This window comes from Aedes aegypti, chromosome 3, assembly GCF_002204515.2.
Source record: "Aedes aegypti strain LVP_AGWG chromosome 3, AaegL5.0 Primary Assembly, whole genome shotgun sequence".
Classification (NCBI taxonomy): domain Eukaryota; kingdom Metazoa; phylum Arthropoda; class Insecta; order Diptera; family Culicidae; genus Aedes; species Aedes aegypti.
In genome coordinates this window covers 148,168,522-148,188,572 of record NC_035109.1, presented here as the reverse complement: position 1 = coordinate 148,188,572, position 20,051 = coordinate 148,168,522, and the positions used below count along the sequence as shown (strand labels likewise).

Genomic DNA, 20,051 nt, shown 5'->3' with positions numbered 1-20,051 from the left:
GCGTAACTCCAAAATTCAAACTAAACTTTCAAATCCCAAGTAGGGGTTTTCTAGTAGGGTGCCGGTGCCATTAGTGGACTACCTAAGCTATAAAAAATCATAACAAATAACGAAAAGCCTTAACAGAGATGTTTTGGCGGCAACAAAAAGATTTCAACCTCTACTTTATGGGAAAAATATAAAAAAAAGTGATATAACTAATATTTTAACATAAAATCGCTTGAGCCACTATTGGTACACGTGTTCCAGTAGTTGCGCTAGTGCTCCAGTAGTAGACGTTCGGGAATGATACAAAGAATTTTATACAAAATGGTAATTTTTTACATAGGTTTAACATTTTTCCCACGGAACAGCAAATAATATCTATCGAATGAAGCATAAAAATCAAATCTAGGGCTTTTCTTCATTTTGATACATCCATTTTAAAAACTGCTTCCATCCGTTGATCCACTACTGGAACACGACGGCTACGACTGGTGCAAGGGAGCAATTTTTTTGCATAAACTTAATTCTTTATATGACTTTTTGATAAAATAAAAAGCTGAAATTTGGAAAATCGACTAAACTAGAGACGATCTATCCACCAAAAATAGCACATGTCGGTTTTATCGAAAATTGTTCGTTTTATTTCATAGTCCAATCTACTGGTACATTACAACCATTGGTACCGGCACCCTATGGGTGTGTACTTTCATTATCTGAATTAAGAATTCTGTATACATTCAATAACCTTGAAAATGTGTAATATAGCAAATGAAGTTCCGGCGGAAACAGCGAAGGAAATCGTGGTCTACACAAGGGTTCTGTCGCCACAGCGAGACCTGGGTTACGAAAGCTTTGATGGATCATCGTCGGAGCAGTGGTTGAAAGAACACGTCCAATCGAATTGGTGGAACGATTCAAAAGCAAAAGCGGAAGTCAACAGTTCCCACGAGGGAGCATCGTTTTGTGACTACTGGAACCAGACTATTCTGAAGGCTTCACACAGTTTCATTAAGCCGGATCCAGTTTCAACCGTGTCGGAGTACTGTTTGATACGAGAGATTCTGTGGATGTTCACGAACCCCACAAATTGTAAATTCTTTCGCATTGACGATGATCAGATTTGGATTAATCCAAATGTTTCTTTGTCCAGCACCACAGAGCGAGGCCTTCATACATTCCTTATAAACTTTACCCAGCAAATGACTATCGTATACCGCTTGCGTAACTTCTGCCGTCGAGTGTCTGAGGCCACCAGCAATCCAATTCCGGCACCTTACAGCTTCGAGTGCTATGCTTCCGGAATCCGCGACTTCCTGGAACATCTGGACTCGACCATCGTTGAACTAGAGAAGCAAGCAGTGGCCCAACAGCCCGACCAAATAATTTCCATCATAACGCTGTTCCACGATCTGGAACCGGAATTCCGTCTGCTAACAAACCTCAACGACATCCACCGGTTTTCTGTGCTCGATTGGACCAAATTCCCGGCACACATCGCCGTGGCCCATCTCCTGTCGGGACTGTTCCGAAGCGTCAAGCTCAGCGGCAGCCTTGAGAAGACGAACCTGGCCTTTGCGTTGCTCCTGTCCACTCTCAAAGGCTACATGAACATGATCGATGTCTGGTGGACCGAGGGCAGGCTGGACGATTGGCGAGAGGAGTTTCTGGTGGAGCGGACGTACGCCGAGGAAGGAGGCCAGATGACAGGCTACCAGGCTCGGCTCTTCTCCAAGTGTAAGAAACGGTCGTTCTACGTTAGCGCGGCCGTTTCCGAGGTTATTGAGAACGATGCCATCATTAGGCTGCTGATGCACCACTCGCTGGAGGCCGGCTATACGTTGAACATCCTGAACGATCTGGACAGGATTAGCGATTTGAGGAGCGGTCAGGAATCTGAGGAACCGATGGTGTACGTGGGCTTCCTGGAGGCGATAGTGGAGGTACTGGAGGGGTTCAGAACGGTGGAGGATGAATCCGTGGATGGCGAGCGCGTGCAGGTATGTTCATAAGGTTATTTTTGGCAGTTTTGTTCTCTTCGTCATGGGGAGTTTTGGCGGCCTAATGATTATGGGATTAGTCAGCATCTCATCGGCGTAAAATAAGAACAATACCTTCCAAATACATTATAATATATACTTCACTCCTAACAGGATCAACAACCCGACGTGCAAGCCATCGAACGCATGCTGAAGGACACGGCCGCGACTTCAAAGCTGCAAAACTTGCAGAACCAAATCAAGGAGATCTGCGATGATGAAGTGCTGATGCTGGCATTGGGCAGTTCCTTGCAGCTGGCCTGCATCGACGACCAGGACGATGACGAATCGAATCTTCCAACAGAAACCTCCGCAAACTGCCTAACCAATGCCAACTCTCTGTACCGTCGACTGAACGCGATCTCCGGCCAGTTGACGCTCCCTCTCGAACACGTGCTCTTCAGCGCCATCAAGAATCTCATGGAAACGAAGCGGCAAGCGGCCAACCACTTCGTTACCACAATCTACAAGGAAGAATTCCTCGTTCTGAATCATCTGAAGAACATACGGAAGGTGCTGCTCTTGGAGGCGAGTGATCTCATGTACTACTTCTACAGCGATCTGTTCCGACGGATCGAAGCCGGCGATAATTGGGCCAATCCTTATCTGTTGACCATCCAGCTGAACGACATCCTTGCGTCAAGATTCACTGACATGACGTCCCTGTTCACGATTGAGATCTTGTCGGACTACAAGTGCGACACGACCACGGTGCTGGATGCGATCGATAAGGTCCGCATTCTGTACAGCCCAAGTCAGGATCTGAGCAACATGATCAACGAGCAAACGATGAGCAGCTATAACTGTGTGTTCCGATTCCTGCTGAAGGTGAAATGGGCTTTGCATACGTTGGAAGCTTTGCGCTATCCGGAATGCTACAAGAAACGGCCCCCGTACGAGGAGCCATGCGTCCTGGATCTGAATCTGAAGAGGCTGGCCATGCTGAAGTTCTGGATGATCTTCACGGTGCAGTGCATCCATTCGCATCTGATGACACATGTCCTGCAATCGCTGGGAATGCAGCTGGACGAAAGACTGGAAGCAGCCGATAATCTGAACGATATGATCGCCGTCCATCAGTCGTACATCAGCACCATCTATGAGCATTGCTTTCAGACGGACGAAAGCCAAGTGTTCCGCGAAGGTGTCATCCGGTTGTTGAATTTGGTGCACATCGTTCGGGACGAGTGGAACAGCAATGTTCTGTATACGGAAATGGATGCCCGAGGGGACATTGAAGATAATAGTATGATCGGGGATTTCATCAGCAATGCGCAGGTTGGCATGCTGGAGAAGACCTATTGTAAGTGTCACCATCAGCTGGCGGAGCAACTCAACAGGGACGTCTACACCAAGCAGAAAGTGCATCGTAAGTATCTATTCGTTGATTTATAATTTCAGGGCTGGTAGCAAGTTTTTTTAAACTTGGTCTCTGAAGTCTCAAAAACGTCTTTAGTTTTAATAGAATGCTGATGCAAAATTATAGAGGCTTAAGAGTTTCCTAGACGACTATTCCACAGGTCCTTCAGGATTTTTTTCACGGTTTTCTCGAGGAAATACTTAGAAAGTTCTTCTAGTGATTTCTCCAGAGGTTTCTTCTAGAATACTCTTTGAACTCCTTCAGGGATCTCTCCAATTATTCTAGAGATTTCTCCACCCAAGATGCCGTGTCCAGAAATGTCTACAGGAAATTTCTGGAAAGATCTTAGAATTTTCTACAGGAAATTCTTCAAAGTTACTAAATTTAGAAATTTCCACAGATTTTTTTCCACGGATGTTACTTTTGAAAAATTTCCAGGGATTATCCCAGGATTTCCTCCACTTATTGTTCCACCGAATTCTCCAGGTTGTACAGGAGTGCTTCCAATTAACTCCACTAAGGTGTATTCCAGATTTCTCTGAAACCCTCTGAATCCTCCAGGGAAACCAACAAGAATTCCTCCATGAGTTCCTACGCCGTTTTCCAGTCATTCTTCCAGCCATTTTCTTAGAGATCTCTTCATGAATTCAGCCACAGCTTCTTTCAGGAATGGCTTTTAAAATTCTGTCAGAAATTGTTCAAGGAACAAGTGACTCCTGGTGTAGTTACCATTAGAATTTCTCTAGCATTATATGCAAGAATTACTCCTGCAGTAGTGTTGATTGATAATTCAGAACTGTCAGTAGATATTTTTTAAGAGACTCGGTCTCTATTTTAATTCAAGTATTATTTTTAATGGGAGATCTCTAAGGACTTTTTCCTAACTGAAATGTTTTTTTTCCTCTTCCTCCTGAATGAATGCTGATGCAAAATTATAGAGGCTTCAGAGATATCTTCATAGATTCTTAGACAATTATTCCACAGGTTCTGGCTTGAAAAGTTCTTCTAATGATTTCTCCAGAGGATTCTTCTAGCATACTTTGAGCTTCTCCAGGAATACTTTTAGAGATTTATTCATCAATTATCCCAATAATTCGTCAAGAATGTTCTACAGGAAATTCTTCAGCACTCCACTTTTTTACTTTTCACTCAGCACTAAATTTACTAATTTCAATAGAAATTAATCTAAAAGAATTCCTAGTGTTTGTCCCAGGATTTTCTTTAGTTATTACTATTAGGAGTTCTTCCAATGAAATTAAAGATTATTTCAGAATAAAGACTGGACTCGGCAAAATGAGACAAACACAAATGATCACCAAAAATTCATTTTAAATCGGATACTTCTCAAATTTCCAGGGATTAAACAACTATATATTAGCTACGTTTTGGCATGATTTATTTATTGAATTTCCTCCTCCGAGCTGAATGCTCGTACATTTCTCTTTAAAATATTCATGAGATCTTGTGCGAGGCATTGTCTATCTTTTTTACACTATTTCTTCCGGTTTTCCTTCAAAGATTTATCGGTTTCGAATGTTTTTTTTTTCGATTTTATTCAATTTCTTCTTCACTATTGCCCAAAACTTTTCGATCAGACGAATTACTGGTGTATTTGGCGGGTTTGCCTCCTTCGGGACCACATTAACGCCCTTCGCTTCGTACCAATCCGTTACAAGCTTGGCGTAATGGTACGAAGCAAGATCCGGCCAGAAACGCGTGGGACCACGGTGAGAGCAGAGGAAGGGCAGCAAGTGCTTCTGCAATTATTCCTCTTGATAAATCTGCCCATTTATGATGCCGGTTGTAACGGACGGCTTGCTGTACCGTCCGCACTTGCAGATCGCCTGCCACAACAGGTACTTCTTCGTGAATTTGTCCATCTTCTTCTTCCGGAACCTCCATGCGGGACGTACCGACAAAAAACTCGAGGCCGGGGATTTGTTTGGTGTCCGCTTCGATGTATGTCTCGTCGTCCATGACGAGACAACCTGGCTTGACCAGCCACTCACGGTACAGCTTCCGCGCACGCAATTTGGCCACCGTGTTTTGCTTGTCAGTTCGGTTTGGCGCCTTCCTGACCTTAACAACAACTAGCCCAGCCCGCTTCATGATCTGCTGCATGAACCACTTCGACGAATTGTTTTTTTTTTACCACGTCTCAGGTGGAAAGGTTCGGGTTATCCATAAAGTACTGCCTTATCTTCCGCGCATTCTCTTGGTATTCCATTTTCGGCCGCTTCCAACGCGCTGCTCGATGGTCTTCGTCTCCTGGAACATCTTCACGACACGAAACACGGTGGAATGGTGGATTCCAAGACTTTTGCCCAGTGGCGATTCCCTAAGCTCAAATCTATCTGTTCCACGATTACAAATTCTTGACTTTCAGCAACAAATTTGCATCTAGCAAGTAGAGCTTTGTTAGAAAGGAAGATTCCAACCATTTACTTTGTGCTTTATAATCTAATTTCGCCGAATTAGTCATTTTTAGATTCGTAGAACAGGTAAAAAGTGAGGTTACGAGTCGCCTCTGCTTTTGCCGATCCCCATCTGTGCGACTGACCAGGATTACCGATCACCGCGCCCTAGATTTGCTTGCGGAGTTCTTCTAATTTCGAATTTTGAAAACTATTTGACAAATCGCAAAAAATTTGCACACATAAACCTAATACTCTTAACCAGTGTCTGCATATTTCAATATACAGTCAACAACGCCGATCCTCAGTAGGCTCCGTCATCGTTGAATTCTTCTTTGTGTTAATGTTTGTTTGACAATACATGCACGAATCTGGTAGGACGTGCATTCAGTTTTTCAATTACTTTTGCTACACTAATTCTCATCCACTACTGACATTCAAATTCAATTTCACTAGTGAAAAAAATCATTTCCTTCAGAATACCCCACAAAACATCCGCAAATTGCAAAAGTTGTATTTTTTTATTAAAAGACAATCATGATTCATCAACTGGAGGCATCACATTGTCGTTTTCTTACACCAGTAATATAAAATTCATTTGTAATTTTTTATATTCAATTTTCAATTTCAGTGCCTCTAGGTGAAACTGAATTTTGAAATGACACCAACAGTGGGTGAAACTGAATGTGTGCGTGTGTTGCACCCACTCTCTTTCTCGTCGCATTCGCACTCGAAGTCAGATTGGCTTCTTGCTAACGAAGTTTGTTTTTGTTCGTTTTCGCACTGATCGGGTGTCATTCGGCTGAATTTTTACGACACTGCTCTTAACTAGTATTACCCAAAATTTCATTATTTTTTACCCACACGATAAAAAGTTACACTTAGCTTAGCTTAGCTTAGCTTAGACTGACTACACATATCAATGGTTGCTATTCCGTGATTGACCGAAGTCAGTGAAAATGCACAAAGAATCAACTAGAAGTTCGGCTGGGATTGGCCATAATCTTCTTCAGTGCCTCTATTTATACATGGTCAATAACGGCGCCGGCCACGTCCTTGCAGTCAGGTGGGATTGGGGGAAGGAATGTTAGTGTGTAACCTTTGCTATTTGGAGACCGTGTTTGCCTCTGCATCTCCACAAAGGTTACTGGGAAGGATGTTTGTTAATGGGGAGGATCGTTGGATCAAAGGATTCACTTTGATAAGTGATTAGACCATGATAAATAGTTATTTGTCAAATATAAATATGCTTTTATGAAAATATAATACTTTTATTTGATATGAACAATTTCTATGTAAAGGAAAATTATGCCGACACTTGAGGTGACGAACCATTCAAAGTTTGTTGAACAAATATCTAAATGTAACATTCCTACAGCTGTCAGGACGAAAGCATGTGTTATTATATTTTACTTATTTGAAAAGAAACAAAAACTCGATTGGCTGGAACATCATAGAACACTCTTATTCTTATGCCGACACTTACAGTGGCGAACCATCTAAAGTTTGTTGAATAAAGTGAACCTTTCGCAAGTCTACACTTGTAGTGTCGAATCATTCAAAGTTTTTTTTTTTATAATTACAAAAATAAAGATAAAAAGAAAGGGGTGTTTTGAAAACAAAAAAAATGTTAAACATAAATAATTCATGAATTAGAGTTTATGTCGACACTCACAGTGGCGAACCATTCATAGTTTGTTGAAAAATCATATTTACGTTCTGCCGTTGTATCGATTAAATGTGCAGTCATACATATTTTATAGATTAGAAATAGTAGCATGGAACGAGCTCACCAATTGATCCGTCATCCTTGACTGAGCAGCAACAATCCACATTCAGCTTAACTCGTTTGCTCGGCTATATAAAAGCACTCAGCGAAAATAGGCGCACGACCCGAGAGGGAAAACGCACTACCAAGGAGCAATCGTCAAGGTCGAAGATCAAACAGAACTAACCGATCGCGGCACTTTTTCACTTTACTCGACCGACGCGCGATATGTTTGATCCTGCCCTCGTCATCCGCTCCCGCAGAAGCAAGCGTCAAGGTCGAAAGATCAAACAGAACTCTCAACCACACGCCGTAAAACTTGTATAACTCACAATATTTTAAGAAATTCTTTTGTCGACCGCATATAATTAAAAACGTAAACAAAGTTTCCAATCCGTCGGACTGAGAAAAAAAAAACTTGTGCCTATTTTGTACCCAACTCCCCTATACGGGCAAAATTTCACCCGCACACGATAAAAAGTTACACTCAAAACAAAGTGTCGCATTTTTTCCGAGTCCAATCTTTATTGTACTTTCTAGGAAATCCAACAAGAATCGCTCTAGGAGTTCCTAAGATGATTTTTTACATTCATTCTTTCAGTAATTTTCGTAAAGATCTCTTCAAGATTTCGTCTACAGTTTCTTCCAAGAATTGCTTTAAAAAGTTCAACAGGAATTTCTAAAGGAAATCTGCTACGAAGTCTTCCATGATGCCCTCAATACATAAGACCAGTGATTCCTTATGAAGTTACTATAAGATCGTCTCTAGCATTTCACGCAAGTCCTTCCAAACATTTTCCAAGCAATTTCTCTATAGGGGAAGGCGGGGCAGTATGGTCATACGGGGTAAAATGGGCCACCTTTTATTTGAGCTTAAAACACAGATTTTGATCTTAATAACCTTAGGACCTTATAAAGTATGCTTCAATTAGTCACCAACGTGAAAACTAGGCAAAAAACTGATTTGGAACTTCATATATCGATAAAAATCTGAAATGTTAATGCTACTACGAAAATCTTATAAGATTTTGGATGTAAAAATAAGCTTTGCATCAAGTTTTGTTTATTGACTTCAATTTTTTTCACAGCAGTTCGTTCTTCCATTATTCATAGGCATTATGTGCACAAAATTGTATAGATTCTAAAATAAATTTTCAATAAAATATAATTTATATGAAACATCTACTGCCCATACTCGCAATACAGTCCCATTAGGAAAATCATCATGTCGAGAAAAACGCAACTGAACATTATTGCAAAAAAAATCTCAATGCCGCTGCCTGCAGCAGAAAATTTTAGTGGCATCCCTCAGCACATTATCATTAGAGTATGAGAAAATGATCAACAACCAAAATATTGTTATTACGTTTGTTTTTAATGTACAAATTCAAGATACTTGCAAGTGGGACTCGTTATCCGAGTACTTTTCTTATCATATTCAAATATACCCGCATACCAGTCCCATTGCTTGGGACTCGCTTTGTTATCGCGCATCTTGACATATTTAAAGCCAAGTTTACTATAGATTCCAAGGCACTTTTACTTTTGCTACTATTAGTGCTCTTATCTTCTAGTTACAAAACTTCTTGAAAAATATTAATCTTAACGGTCCTGAAGACATTCTTGGATTTGGTGAAAGCGTTGCGGCCGGCCGATAGGAAAGGTACTCTGGATTCACCTGCAGCACGTTTATATTGGATTTGAAACACAGGTACCCAGGCGGGCAAGTATTATTTAGCTTGATTTCGGCAGAGCTATTCGACATTTCTTAGACACCCATAATGCTGCCTTCTTATTGGATCTATTATTTTTTCAGCATAGTTTGACCAGTTGACGATACCAGTGCGCTGTAGTGGTAATTTGCGTATTCCCATGTTGGCCCAAAAAGGCTTCCCCTCCATGTCTTAGAAAGATGAACCTACCGAAAATTTCGTTGATAATTGGTCAGAAGACGAGGTCAATGACAGCTGTAGGTTTGACTTGGAGGGTAGCGATTTATCTTAGTTTTAGTTTAGACTCTTATAAGGATTAACATTGAGATATTTTTTCTATCACTTATCGCACCATAAGTTATTTCAAGCAATAACAATATTTGTTATGGAATAAAGATGGTTCAAAATACTGTAATTTGTAGTATTTATTTTTCTTAGAGGATGAAAATTACGATCCAGGATTATAGAAATCATAACATGAAGAGGTTTGCTTGAATTTCAGTGGGACTGTTATGCGGGTACTTTCAATATGGGACGCACCTGATTTGATATTTTTTTCGCATTTCTTCCATACAAAAATACAATTTTAGGTATGATACCTAGAAGTACACTAATAATAAACATGATCCACGAAGACATCTCAAAAGTGATGAAAATTCAAATGGGACTGTTATGCGAGTATGGGCAGTCTAGGAACGGGGCAATATGGTCATAGCCGGTCAAAGCTATCTTATCACAAAAATAGATAACCAAAAATGGCATGTCATTTTAGCAGTTTAATTGCAATATTGTTATCGCACGTGATTTCAATTAAAACTAGAATTTTTAACTGGTTAAACTTATTTGAACGACTATGTTTGAAAACTGAAGCTCTTAGAATCATGATTTATTGAACTGTCAGCAAAACATACCATTTCATGATTCAAATCAGACTTCAACCCAGTTTTTGTACTAAACTCTATCATACATTATTGTCTTCTTCTAAATTAAGCCTTGCAAATGGTTTTCCAATTAAAATAATAAGATTTAGTATGGTGGCTCATATTGCCCCGTAGGGGGGACCATTTCGCCCCGTATAGTGTAGAGTCACACACAAAATAGTGTTTTTCAAAAATGTTCCCAAAAAAATTCTAAGTAATCTTTTTACCAAAATACAACTTTGGTATGAAAGGAGATGCTTCAAACTACAAATTAAGCTTATGGATCGATTAAATTGTATTGTTTTTCTTTGCTTTTCAAGAACTTTTGCTTAGGTGGACCATACTGCCCCTATTGACCCTAGTCAAATCTGCATTTGGGTTTCACATCAGCATACAATACAATTATTCCAGTTATTCCTCCGACCGTTCCTACAACAAGTTCTTCGGAGATGTTCAATATTTTTCAAGAAATTCCTGATGGATGTTGTCCAGGTAATTTAGAATTTCAACAAAATTTTCGTGTGAGATCAGTTTTAGGATTCTTTTTAAAATCTATCTCCTGAATATATTGTCCTCTGGAACTCTGCCAATATAATTTGAAGGAATTTTAGGATCTCTTCGGTAATTCTTGAAGATCATTTTCTTAAAGAAATTACTAGCTAAAATTTTAAAGAAATCCAGGGCGATTTTTATTATTCATTTTTAAGGTGAAGATGTATCGAAACCAAACCTCAAAATTTAGAGAGCACAAAAAAAAAAAACAGGGAGAGAAAATTCGATCAAGTTTTCAGCTTATTCGGATGTCTGGTTCTCCAGTCTTTTTTTTTTTTTTTTTGAAAATTTGAGATGTGGCTTCGATTTATCTTCACCTTAAGAAATATCCGTGGAGTTATTGAAATTGAACTGAGGCAAACGATTCTGAAGGGAGAACCAAAGTATTGTAGAATTGATGGAAAAATAAAGGATAATTTCCTGTAGGAATTAAGTTTCCTTGAAATATTTCTGAATGAATATTGAGAACTTGCTGAAGAAATTCTTTAAGAATTGCTGGGAAGCTCCTTGTCAAAAATTGCCACATTGCATTCTTGAAAGTATCTTGAAAAACTTTGGAAAAGTACCAGAATTAATTTTAGTTGGAATCCCTGAGGAACATTATGAAAAATATATACAATTAACACGATTCTTGTCGTAATGCACAAAGAATTTTCGAAAAAAAAAACTGGCAGAAATATCATTAAAGAAATCTCGATTACTTTTTCAAATCGACGTAAGTAACTTATATACGGTTTTGAGAAAATTATTAATTAGGATTATTAATTAGGAAAAATCACAATCTATCTTCTAAAACTGTTTTAAAATGAATCACCTTTTAAACATTTTTTTTTGCCGTGTACTTCGCTCAAATTTTGCATACACTCAGCTCACGTTCAAAAACTAGGTAGTTTCTATTATTTCCCACAAAAATAATTATAAGAAAATGATAAGCCGTTTCATTCAGTTACTTTCGACGTTTTTCTACCAGTGTAAAATCGGCTCAAGTAGTGTTTTGTTTTGATTCGTGGTTAAGTCACTTTGTCTCTCCATACAGCGGGGCGGCGAAAGTAGTGGTTAGGTTGCGAAAGTTGAAAATATTACTTTCGTCGTTTTGTAAATCCGGAAATTAAACGTTCTAAAAGTGAAAAGTTGAGTTGGTACAGAGCGGTACGTGTAGAATTCCGCCTGCTTAACACGTAGGCTGCCCATACTCGCAATACAGTCCCATTAGGAAAATCATCATGTCGAGAAAAACGCAACTGAACATTATTGCAAAAAAAATCTCAATGCCGCTGCCTGCAGCAGAAAATTTTAGTGGCATCCCTCAGCACATTATCATTAGAGTATGAGAAAATGATCAACAACCAAAATATTGTTATTACGTTTGTTTTTAATGTACAAATTCAAGATACTTGCAAGTGGGACTCGTTATCCGAGTACTTTTCTTATCATATTCAAATATACCCGCATACCAGTCCCATTGCTTGGGACTCGCTTTGTTATCGCGCATCTTGACATATTTAAAGCCAAGTTTACTATAGATTCCAAGGCACTTTTACTTTTGCTACTATTAGTGCTCTTATCTTCTAGTTACAAAACTTCTTGAAAAATATTAATCTTAACGGTAGATAGCGACAGTCCTGAAGACATTCTTGGATTTGGTGAAAGCGTTGCGGCCGGCCGATAGGAAAGGTACTCTGGATTCACCTGCAGCACGTTTATATTGGATTTGAAACACAGGTACCCAGGCGGGCAAGTATTATTTAGCTTGATTTCGGCAGAGCTATTCGACATTTCTTAGACACCCATAATGCTGCCTTCTTATTGGATCTATTATTTTTTCAGCATAGTTTGACCAGTTGACGATACCAGTGCGCTGTAGTGGTAATTTGCGTATTCCCATGTTGGCCCAAAAAGGCTTCCCCTCCATGTCTTAGAAAGATGAACCTACCGAAAATTTCGTTGATAATTGGTCAGAAGACGAGGTCAATGACAGCTGTAGGTTTGACTTGGAGGGTAGCGATTTATCTTAGTTTTAGTTTAGACTCTTATAAGGATTAACATTGAGATATTTTTTCTATCACTTATCGCACCATAAGTTATTTCAAGCAATAACAATATTTGTTATGGAATAAAGATGGTTCAAAATACTGTAATTTGTAGTATTTATTTTTCTTAGAGGATGAAAATTACGATCCAGGATTATAGAAATCATAACATGAAGAGGTTTGCTTGAATTTCAGTGGGACTGTTATGCGGGTACTTTCAATATGGGACGCACCTGATTTGATATTTTTTTCGCATTTCTTCCATACAAAAATACAATTTTAGGTATGATACCTAGAAGTACACTAATAATAAACATGATCCACGAAGACATCTCAAAAGTGATGAAAATTCAAATGGGACTGTTATGCGAGTATGGGCAGTAGGATCGATAAAGTAAGTTTGTATACTTTTTTGACTTGAGTCTGTATGAATAAGTTTTCGAGAAATGTCTAGTCGGAATTGTTAAATAAAAACTCTAGAAAACTCCCATCTCCTGGTGGCTGTTAGATTTGTTTTCTTTTTGTTCTCTTTTTTCTGTCATGAGTTCTCCAAAGTTCCTATTTCCTATTTTTAAACCACTCAGTCACAGGTCTGGTAGCAGGTCTTTATTAGAAACTTGGTCTCTATTTATACGCTAGTCTCTATTTTTACCGGAAGGTATCTAAAGCCTCTATTTTAACCACAATGGGCTCTAAAGTCACTTTTTCCTTATTCTGCTTACAGTAAATCCTGCTGTCAAATTCTAGAGATTCCATGGAATCCTTCAGAAACAACTACGCGACTGTTTCACAGGTGTTCAGGATTTTTTCTCAGATTCCTCGAGGAAATGCTTCAGGAATTTTCTTGTGATTTATACAAAGAATTATTCTGGCATACTTTCAGAGATCTCTTCGAAAATTCCTCCGTCAAGTCTCAGAAATTCTTCCAATTGTGTTTCAAGGGATACTCAGAAGATATTTCTTCAGAATTTTCTCCAGGAGAACTGGAAAATTATTTGAAGACTTTCTTGGGAACTTTCCCAAAGAATATCTGAAATAGATTTTAGGAAGAAGCTTTGAAGTAATTCCTAGTGGTACTCTTAGAGAAATTTCTGGTTGAAATATAAAAGTAAACCTAAACTATAATTTCGCAGGAAATCTTAGAAGATTTCTGGAGAAAATACTGGTTGAATTCTTGAGAAACGAAGATCTTGTCGGATGTCTTGAGAAAACGATGGTAAAATCATTGGACAAATTCCTGCACGGCAAACCACTAAATCTTTAGAGTAATATTTGAAACAAACTTTGGGCAAATGCCTAAATTAGATTCATGCGGTAATACAAGTAAAAGTCATGGGAAATTCCCAAAAAATATTCTTATCTCCTGAATCCCTTCTTGTTTTTTTTTTGGTTTCTGTTTGGTCTCTTTTTTAGGCAAGAAGTCTCTAAAGTTCCTATTTCCAAGTCACTTAGTCGCTACCAACGCTGCAGTCACTACCAGCTAATACATAATTGATTGTTTCATCTTTTACAGTCACAGCCCTGGCGGACGCTCTGAGTTCCAACGTACCCTACTGAACGCGACAATTCCAGGCTTTCACATTCAAATAACAATAGCACATTATGTTTTCACCAAGTTTATGCTGCTCAGCACACAATTTTATTGAAACAAATCACCTTAGAAATGCAATTACCTCATAGTCGTCATTTTTTTGTGGAATATTAAATAATGAGAACACCCGCCTAATACTGCAAGCTTCGCTTCGTGCCGATGTCGTCCAGGATTTGCCGGAGTTCTTCGTCTTCGAAGCGTCCCTCCAGCGACGGGATGAGAGCCTTGGCTTCATCGGGAGCTTCCGGACAGAGGTTCCCCAACGCTGCCAGTTCGAATTTGTGCAGCTTCTTGGACATTAGCAGACTAGAAATAGGGAAAAACGCGGTTAGTTTTAAATTAAAACGTTCAATCCCATGGAACTCTAACCTTCGGACGCTGGCGATGGTTTCCTTGTTCTTGAACTTGCGGAACATGCCGGTGTAGTTGTACGTTTTGAGGAACACTTCGGAAAATTCCTGCTCCTCCTCGGAGTTTTCGTTCTGGTTCTTGCGGTGCTCCAACAGCATGTGGACCTCGCTGATCAGCAGCGTTTCGGCATTCTCGAACTCTGTTTGAAGAAAGGAAAGACAAAACATAATGTGTCATGAGAACACTGCCTAGCGCCCTGAAGTAAAAAAAAAATGCTAATGAAACCCTTGTTTTGTCAGCTTTATTCTCAGAAGAGAAATCGATCATGCGACTTACTACGCCCGCTTGATTGGCTTCATTTTAACTTTCGCCTTAACCAAGCGCGTCGATAGATTCTCAAAGTGCTCCGGCAGTACGGTACCTATTGAGAGCCGTCGTCAATGATCAGGATTCCTACCTTTGGGAAATTGCAGATCTGCGGCGTCCTCCTCGACGAGATCAACTGGATTGTAATTGGCCATGATTTACTGAACGGTATGAGACGTAAACTGCGGTAGAAATGTGAAGTTTTCCGGGTAATTATTTGAAAAATGAATTTGAAATGCCGAACCCGACTTGTGAAGCGCACTCGTGTTCAAAACAACATTAATTTTTGACGTTTCGGCATTATCGCTTGTTTCGTTTCCGAATCTAGGCATGTTCAGCTACATTCACACGAAAAAGTACATCATGCGGGTCATGCGGTGTATCAAAACGGTTCATGTCCAGAGGGTAAGTTTACGATGTTCTGTTCGTTCGACCTCCATATGATAGCTGTGATTACACCGCTGGCGATCGAGTTTATTTACAAAATTTCCTTGAGCTCCCAAAACTAAGTCCTAATTTGTAATTGTAATTGTAATTGTAATTTATTTATCATACGTGGGCCTATTAGTTTACTTTTACACAAGGTCAAGGAAAGAAAAACGTGATCAAAATTACATTGGAGAACAATTTGAAACCGATAGCTAAGTTTTCTCCATGAGCTCCTTCAAGTACTCGTGTAAGTGTTCGGATTCGAAGCCTCGAATTCCCATCCTCCACGGGCCTCACAGTTACGACACGTCAGAGACCGCCAAACTAGACAAGGCCCTCGATCAGCTGGTTGATTCCGCTTGGGACGACGTGGACGAGGAAGCAGACGAGTTGCTTGTGAGTAGTTGAATAGATTTAATATATTATCCAATAATTTTCTAAATTTCAGGCCTGTTTCCTGGGCAATTTGAAGAAGGCTAACTACGTACACTCGGAAGCCGATTTGAGCGATATTCTCAAAGACCATGCTGCTCCACAAGATTCAAATTCAATTATTACCGGTTTACGAGGCTATGAAAGGCAAACTTGCCACTGTCGGGAAGTGGTGCATAGAGTTTCGATAGTTTTAAATTGGGGCTTGGCCGAGCTTCATTGCAACAAAGAACCAAACGAGCAACGACTTTTGGAGGTCCTCCACCAGCTAGAGCCCTTTGCGGAGATGTGTGCGAAATATAACGCCTGGAATTCGTTTCTGCAACGATTGTGGGACTTCAGTGTGGAATCTGAAAAAGTTAAACTGACTGCTAAGCTGGTCTCAGTTTACCCCGATGCAATCAATCAAGCACTTGAAAATCTTCTGAGCTCGGATGCAGCGGACGTCGATTCATTGCTGGATAACGAAAGCTTCAACAGCGTGGTCACTCTCGTCACCATCCCAGAAGTATTCCAACATGTAAGCCTGCAGTTGGCGCAGCGAGATTCCGTATGTCCGGACAAAGCCCAAATGCTGTTGACTGCCATTCTCAAAACACTGAAGTCGAATGTATCCAAGAGCAGATTCTTAGCTTTATATCCCGACACGATTCGTTCGATAGCTGCCATCCTGTATGAGGCCATTAAACCTGATGACCCTTTGCTAACAGCATTACTTGACCAGGTAAAGAGGGATAATTTTCTAGAGTTCACTGTTCTCGTTACACACTTTCCCATGTTTTTACATTTGAAATAAAGGATTTAAACGTATTTAATGATTGGTGATTCAGTCAACCCACAGTTATGGATAACCTACAGATTTGGATCAATGTTTGATTAAACACAGAAATTCTTATCAATTTTATTTACACTCGCTCAAAACAATAAAAAAAAAATAAAAGTTACGTTATTTTTGTAGCTTAGCTATTCATTAATTGAGAACCTTTAAGTGAATTTCGACACATCCAGCTAATTCTTCACTCAAATCCCGCTTTCGATGTCCCTGATGAGCGGTGCTATCCTCCTGTTGATACGTTTCAGTCTTAGATTGCAGCCGATCAGCTCCCTGGCTTGGCTCACCCTCTCGCAGCCTTGTACCTCCAAAAACGGTTGGAAATTGTTCCGCATAGTTTCCCTTTCTTCGCGTAGAATTCTATCCAACTTGACGGTGCTCAATTTCCTTTGTTCAGCATCCTGCTTCAGATCGTACAGGCGACCAATCAAATCACGGGAACTGTTGTAGGGGGAATCGCTAGGGCCACGAAGGAGTATTGTCCCGTAGGCTCGAACAGTACAGTTACGTGGCATTGAACCTCGATAGTTATCGAAGCATAACCGAACGCTGCATGTGCCGTCTGGTAGTTGAACATCTCTGTAGGAATATGATTTGGTTTAAAATAAAGAGTTCCAAAGGTTTCGAAAAGTACTCACTTGGGCAGACTGGGTACCATTAGGGATTCCAGACAGTTGCTTCGTTCTGGCAGGTAGCCAATGATGGCGCATTTTCCATGATGAACTGAAGTGGGATACCTGGCAAGTGCTATTTCTTCAACCAAGAGTGGCTCAAAATGCTCACAAAACGATGGAATTTGCTCGAGCGCAGTGTTAGTCACTTGTTCCATGTTTTGGTCTCACATTTCAACAATCGAGATGTGTAGGGTTACCAGGCGTACTCTTTTTAGAGTACAAGTACTCTTTTTCGCCTTAAAAATGTGTGTACTATTCTTTTTTGCATAACGGGCTCAAGTGTACTCTTTTTCAGTTATTACTGACGATAATCGACAAATAAAATAACCTGTTGAAGAAACCAGATCAACAGTTTTCCCAGGATAACACAGATAATTCACCGATTTTCGACAAAAACTGGTTGAATCAAATTTGCACAATCAGCTAAAAATAGTTAGAAACAGAATTATACGCTCGTTACCTCACTCAAAACATTAAATGATAAAACTACTGATATACAATCAACTTACTATTAATCTTCAATTAAAAATAGTCAGTTAAAATTCAAAATCACTTTGTTTCGAACAATTTTATTGAAGCAACTTTTTTTTTATCAAGCACTTATTCTAGAAACGTCGTTTTGGCGATGTTTTTTTTTATGAACAAAACTATGGGAATGAAAAAGTTTCACTTTGAAGTGTAGTTTGGAAATCACAAAAATAAACTATTAAATCAATCAGGTTTCTAAGTTTTATAATGTTTTAACAAGAGATCAATTAAACTTAAATCAAAGACAATGCTTGAGAGTCTATTTAGATCCACGTTTCACTCTTCTCAGTACTTCTGATTTCTTCACAAACTCATATTGTTCTACATTTTCTTAAGAATATTCTTGCTAAGGACTAAGGAAAGATTTTTTTCAAAAAACCTTATTTGAAAGACAATATTATTACAAAAAGTCGAACGACTTTCGGTACAGTAAATGTAATTTAAAAAAATATTGATTGTAAAAATCGATTCACTCAGAGTCCATGTTGAATATAGTAAGACAGAACATTACAGAATCGGTGAGATAAATAAGAGTTAAATTTCGTAAAATCTTCAATGAAAAGTTGAGAATAGTGTCTCCCTGAAAAACTTAACCTTAATCTAAATGTAGGAAAAGTGGCTGTGAGTAAGAATCAGACATTTTTTGCAAAAAATGTTGAAATTATTAATTTGTAGTAGATTTAAAATTTTTCATGGTAGGCTAAGTGTACTCTTAAGTACTCTTTTACAGAGTTTAAAAAATGTACTCTTTTCACTGAGAGCAAATATGGTAACCCTAAGTCAGGTGCATTAATTTTTCGCGCGCAAAAATTTGAATATTGGCACGCAACTCTTGCGACCTGATCGAAATAGCATTTGATCGCCCCAACAGTGCATTATTCGGTGTAATATTCGGGACGCATTAACATTTCGGTACTGCTAAATCCTCGTTACACCGAATGCCTAGGGTTAAACATGTGGGAATAGCTGGAGTGCGACGCAAGTAAAACGTTAGTTCGTCTTCTGAATATCCTTTTATACATATACATTTGTTTAGTGGAATATTGGCTTATTAATTGGGGGAAACATGTCTTGTTCAGCTCATTTGTAGAACAATCTTGACTAGTCGAATGAGAATCTTTGGAAACGTTTAATAAGTGGTGATTCAACTTTTGTTCATTCTAATGCATAACGTTGAACATTGATCTAAGTTTGTGTTAAAAAAGCACCTTCTCAGCTCTTTATAGAGCAACTTTTTTATTCAGCTGCCATTACCATTATTGAACAATAATTAAACATGCATGCTTGTTTGTGGCTCTGAATTGTTAGTTGGGTTGTCTTTGATTTAAGTTTAATTGATCTCTTGTTAAAACATTATAAAACTTAGAAACCTGATTGATTTAATAGTTTATTTTTGTGATTTCCAAACTACACTTCAAAGTGAAACTTTTTCATTCCCATAGTTTTGTTCATAAAAAAAAACATCGCCAAAACGACGTTTCTAGAATAAGTGCTTGATAAAAAAAAGTTGCTTCAATAAAATTGTTCGAAACAAAGTGATTTTGAATTTTAACTGACTATTTTTAATTGAAGATTAATAGTAAGTTGATTGTATATCAGTAGTTTTATCATTTAATGTTTTGAGTGAGGTAACGAGCGTATAATTCTGTTTCTAACTATTTTTAGCTGATTGTGCAAATTTGATTCAACCAGTTTTTGTCGAAAATCGGTGAATTATCTGTGTTATCCTGGGAAAACTGTTGATCTGGTTTCTTCAACAGGTTATTTTATTTGTCGATTATCGTCAGTAATAACTGAAAAAGAGTACACTTGAGCCCGTTATGCAAAAAAGAATAGTATTGCGGCGCTTATATTAAATCCACATCCAGCGGCGGCGGTAACGCGCAGAAGATATGCGCGCAATAGGGCGATATTCAAAACTAAAAAGGCAATAGATGGCTCTTTTTCAGTGGTAGTAAACACGAAATCCTGAAGCAAAGAAAGCACCACGGAAGATGAACTAAACACAAAAAGTTATGTATTCACTTTGCACTTGATTTCTAATCACTACTTTTTTGATCCAGTTTCCGAA

The 20,051-nt window shown here is 38.9% G+C and overlaps 4 protein-coding genes across 4 annotated transcripts in view; 2 read left to right on the top strand and 2 right to left on the bottom strand.

The window, feature by feature from the left end:
- The window catches only part of LOC5568218 (gamma-tubulin complex component 5), a 35,856-nt gene extending 21,397 nt beyond the window's left edge, over nt 1–14,459 (top strand). The window contains exons 3-5 of the mRNA XM_021852724.1: nt 751–1,982; nt 2,136–3,390; nt 14,291–14,459. Of these exons, the coding sequence (XP_021708416.1) occupies nt 751–1,982; nt 2,136–3,390; nt 14,291–14,334 (2,531 nt within the window). The 3' untranslated portion in view covers nt 14,335–14,459. The remainder of the gene's footprint in view (nt 1–750; nt 1,983–2,135; nt 3,391–14,290) is intronic.
- On the bottom strand, nt 14,378–15,358 carry LOC5568219 (DNA-directed RNA polymerase II 16 kDa polypeptide). The gene is made up of 3 exons (XM_001652101.2): nt 15,177–15,358; nt 14,738–14,918; nt 14,378–14,674 (listed from the first exon to the last, which is right to left on the bottom strand). Exons 1-3 carry the CDS (start codon nt 15,238–15,240, stop codon nt 14,500–14,502), a joined length of 420 nt encoding a protein of 139 aa, XP_001652151.1. The 5' UTR covers nt 15,241–15,358; the 3' UTR covers nt 14,378–14,499.
- Nucleotides 15,359–15,475: 117 nt separating this feature from the next.
- Nucleotides 15,476–16,797, top strand: LOC5568220. The gene is made up of 2 exons (XM_001652102.2): nt 15,476–15,910; nt 15,963–16,797. The coding sequence occupies exons 1-2, from the start codon at nt 15,740–15,742 to the stop codon at nt 16,740–16,742; spliced, it is 951 nt and encodes a 316-aa protein (XP_001652152.2). The 5' UTR covers nt 15,476–15,739; the 3' UTR covers nt 16,743–16,797.
- Nucleotides 16,586–17,948, bottom strand: LOC5568221. The gene is made up of 2 exons (XM_001652103.2): nt 17,417–17,948; nt 16,586–17,357 (listed from the first exon to the last, which is right to left on the bottom strand). Exons 1-2 carry the CDS (start codon nt 17,605–17,607, stop codon nt 16,967–16,969), a joined length of 582 nt encoding a protein of 193 aa, XP_001652153.1. The 5' UTR covers nt 17,608–17,948; the 3' UTR covers nt 16,586–16,966.
- Between the last annotated feature and the right edge of the window lie 2,103 nt (nt 17,949–20,051).

What these genes read in the sequence shown, in the direction of transcription:
- LOC5568219 (XM_001652101.2), bottom strand. Translation starts at nt 15,240, where the DNA reads ATGGCCAATTACAATCCAGTTGATCTCGTCGAGGAGGACGCCGCAGAT. An exon ending in AGATCTGCAATTTCCCAAAG is followed by an intron (nt 14,919 to 15,176) that starts GTAGGAATCCTG and finishes TTCTTCAAACAG; the next exon opens with AGTTCGAGAATGCCGAAACG. An exon ending in ACCATCGCCAGCGTCCGAAG is followed by an intron (nt 14,675 to 14,737) that starts GTTAGAGTTCCA and finishes CCCTATTTCTAG; the next exon opens with TCTGCTAATGTCCAAGAAGC.
- LOC5568220 (XM_001652102.2), top strand. Translation starts at nt 15,740, where the DNA reads ATGAGCTCCTTCAAGTACTCGTGTAAGTGTTCGGATTCGAAGCCTCGA. An exon ending in AGGAAGCAGACGAGTTGCTT is followed by an intron (nt 15,911 to 15,962) that starts GTGAGTAGTTGA and finishes TCTAAATTTCAG; the next exon opens with GCCTGTTTCCTGGGCAATTT.
- LOC5568221 (XM_001652103.2), bottom strand. Translation starts at nt 17,607, where the DNA reads ATGGAACAAGTGACTAACACTGCGCTCGAGCAAATTCCATCGTTTTGT. An exon ending in ATGGTACCCAGTCTGCCCAA is followed by an intron (nt 17,358 to 17,416) that starts GTGAGTACTTTT and finishes ATATTCCTACAG; the next exon opens with AGATGTTCAACTACCAGACG.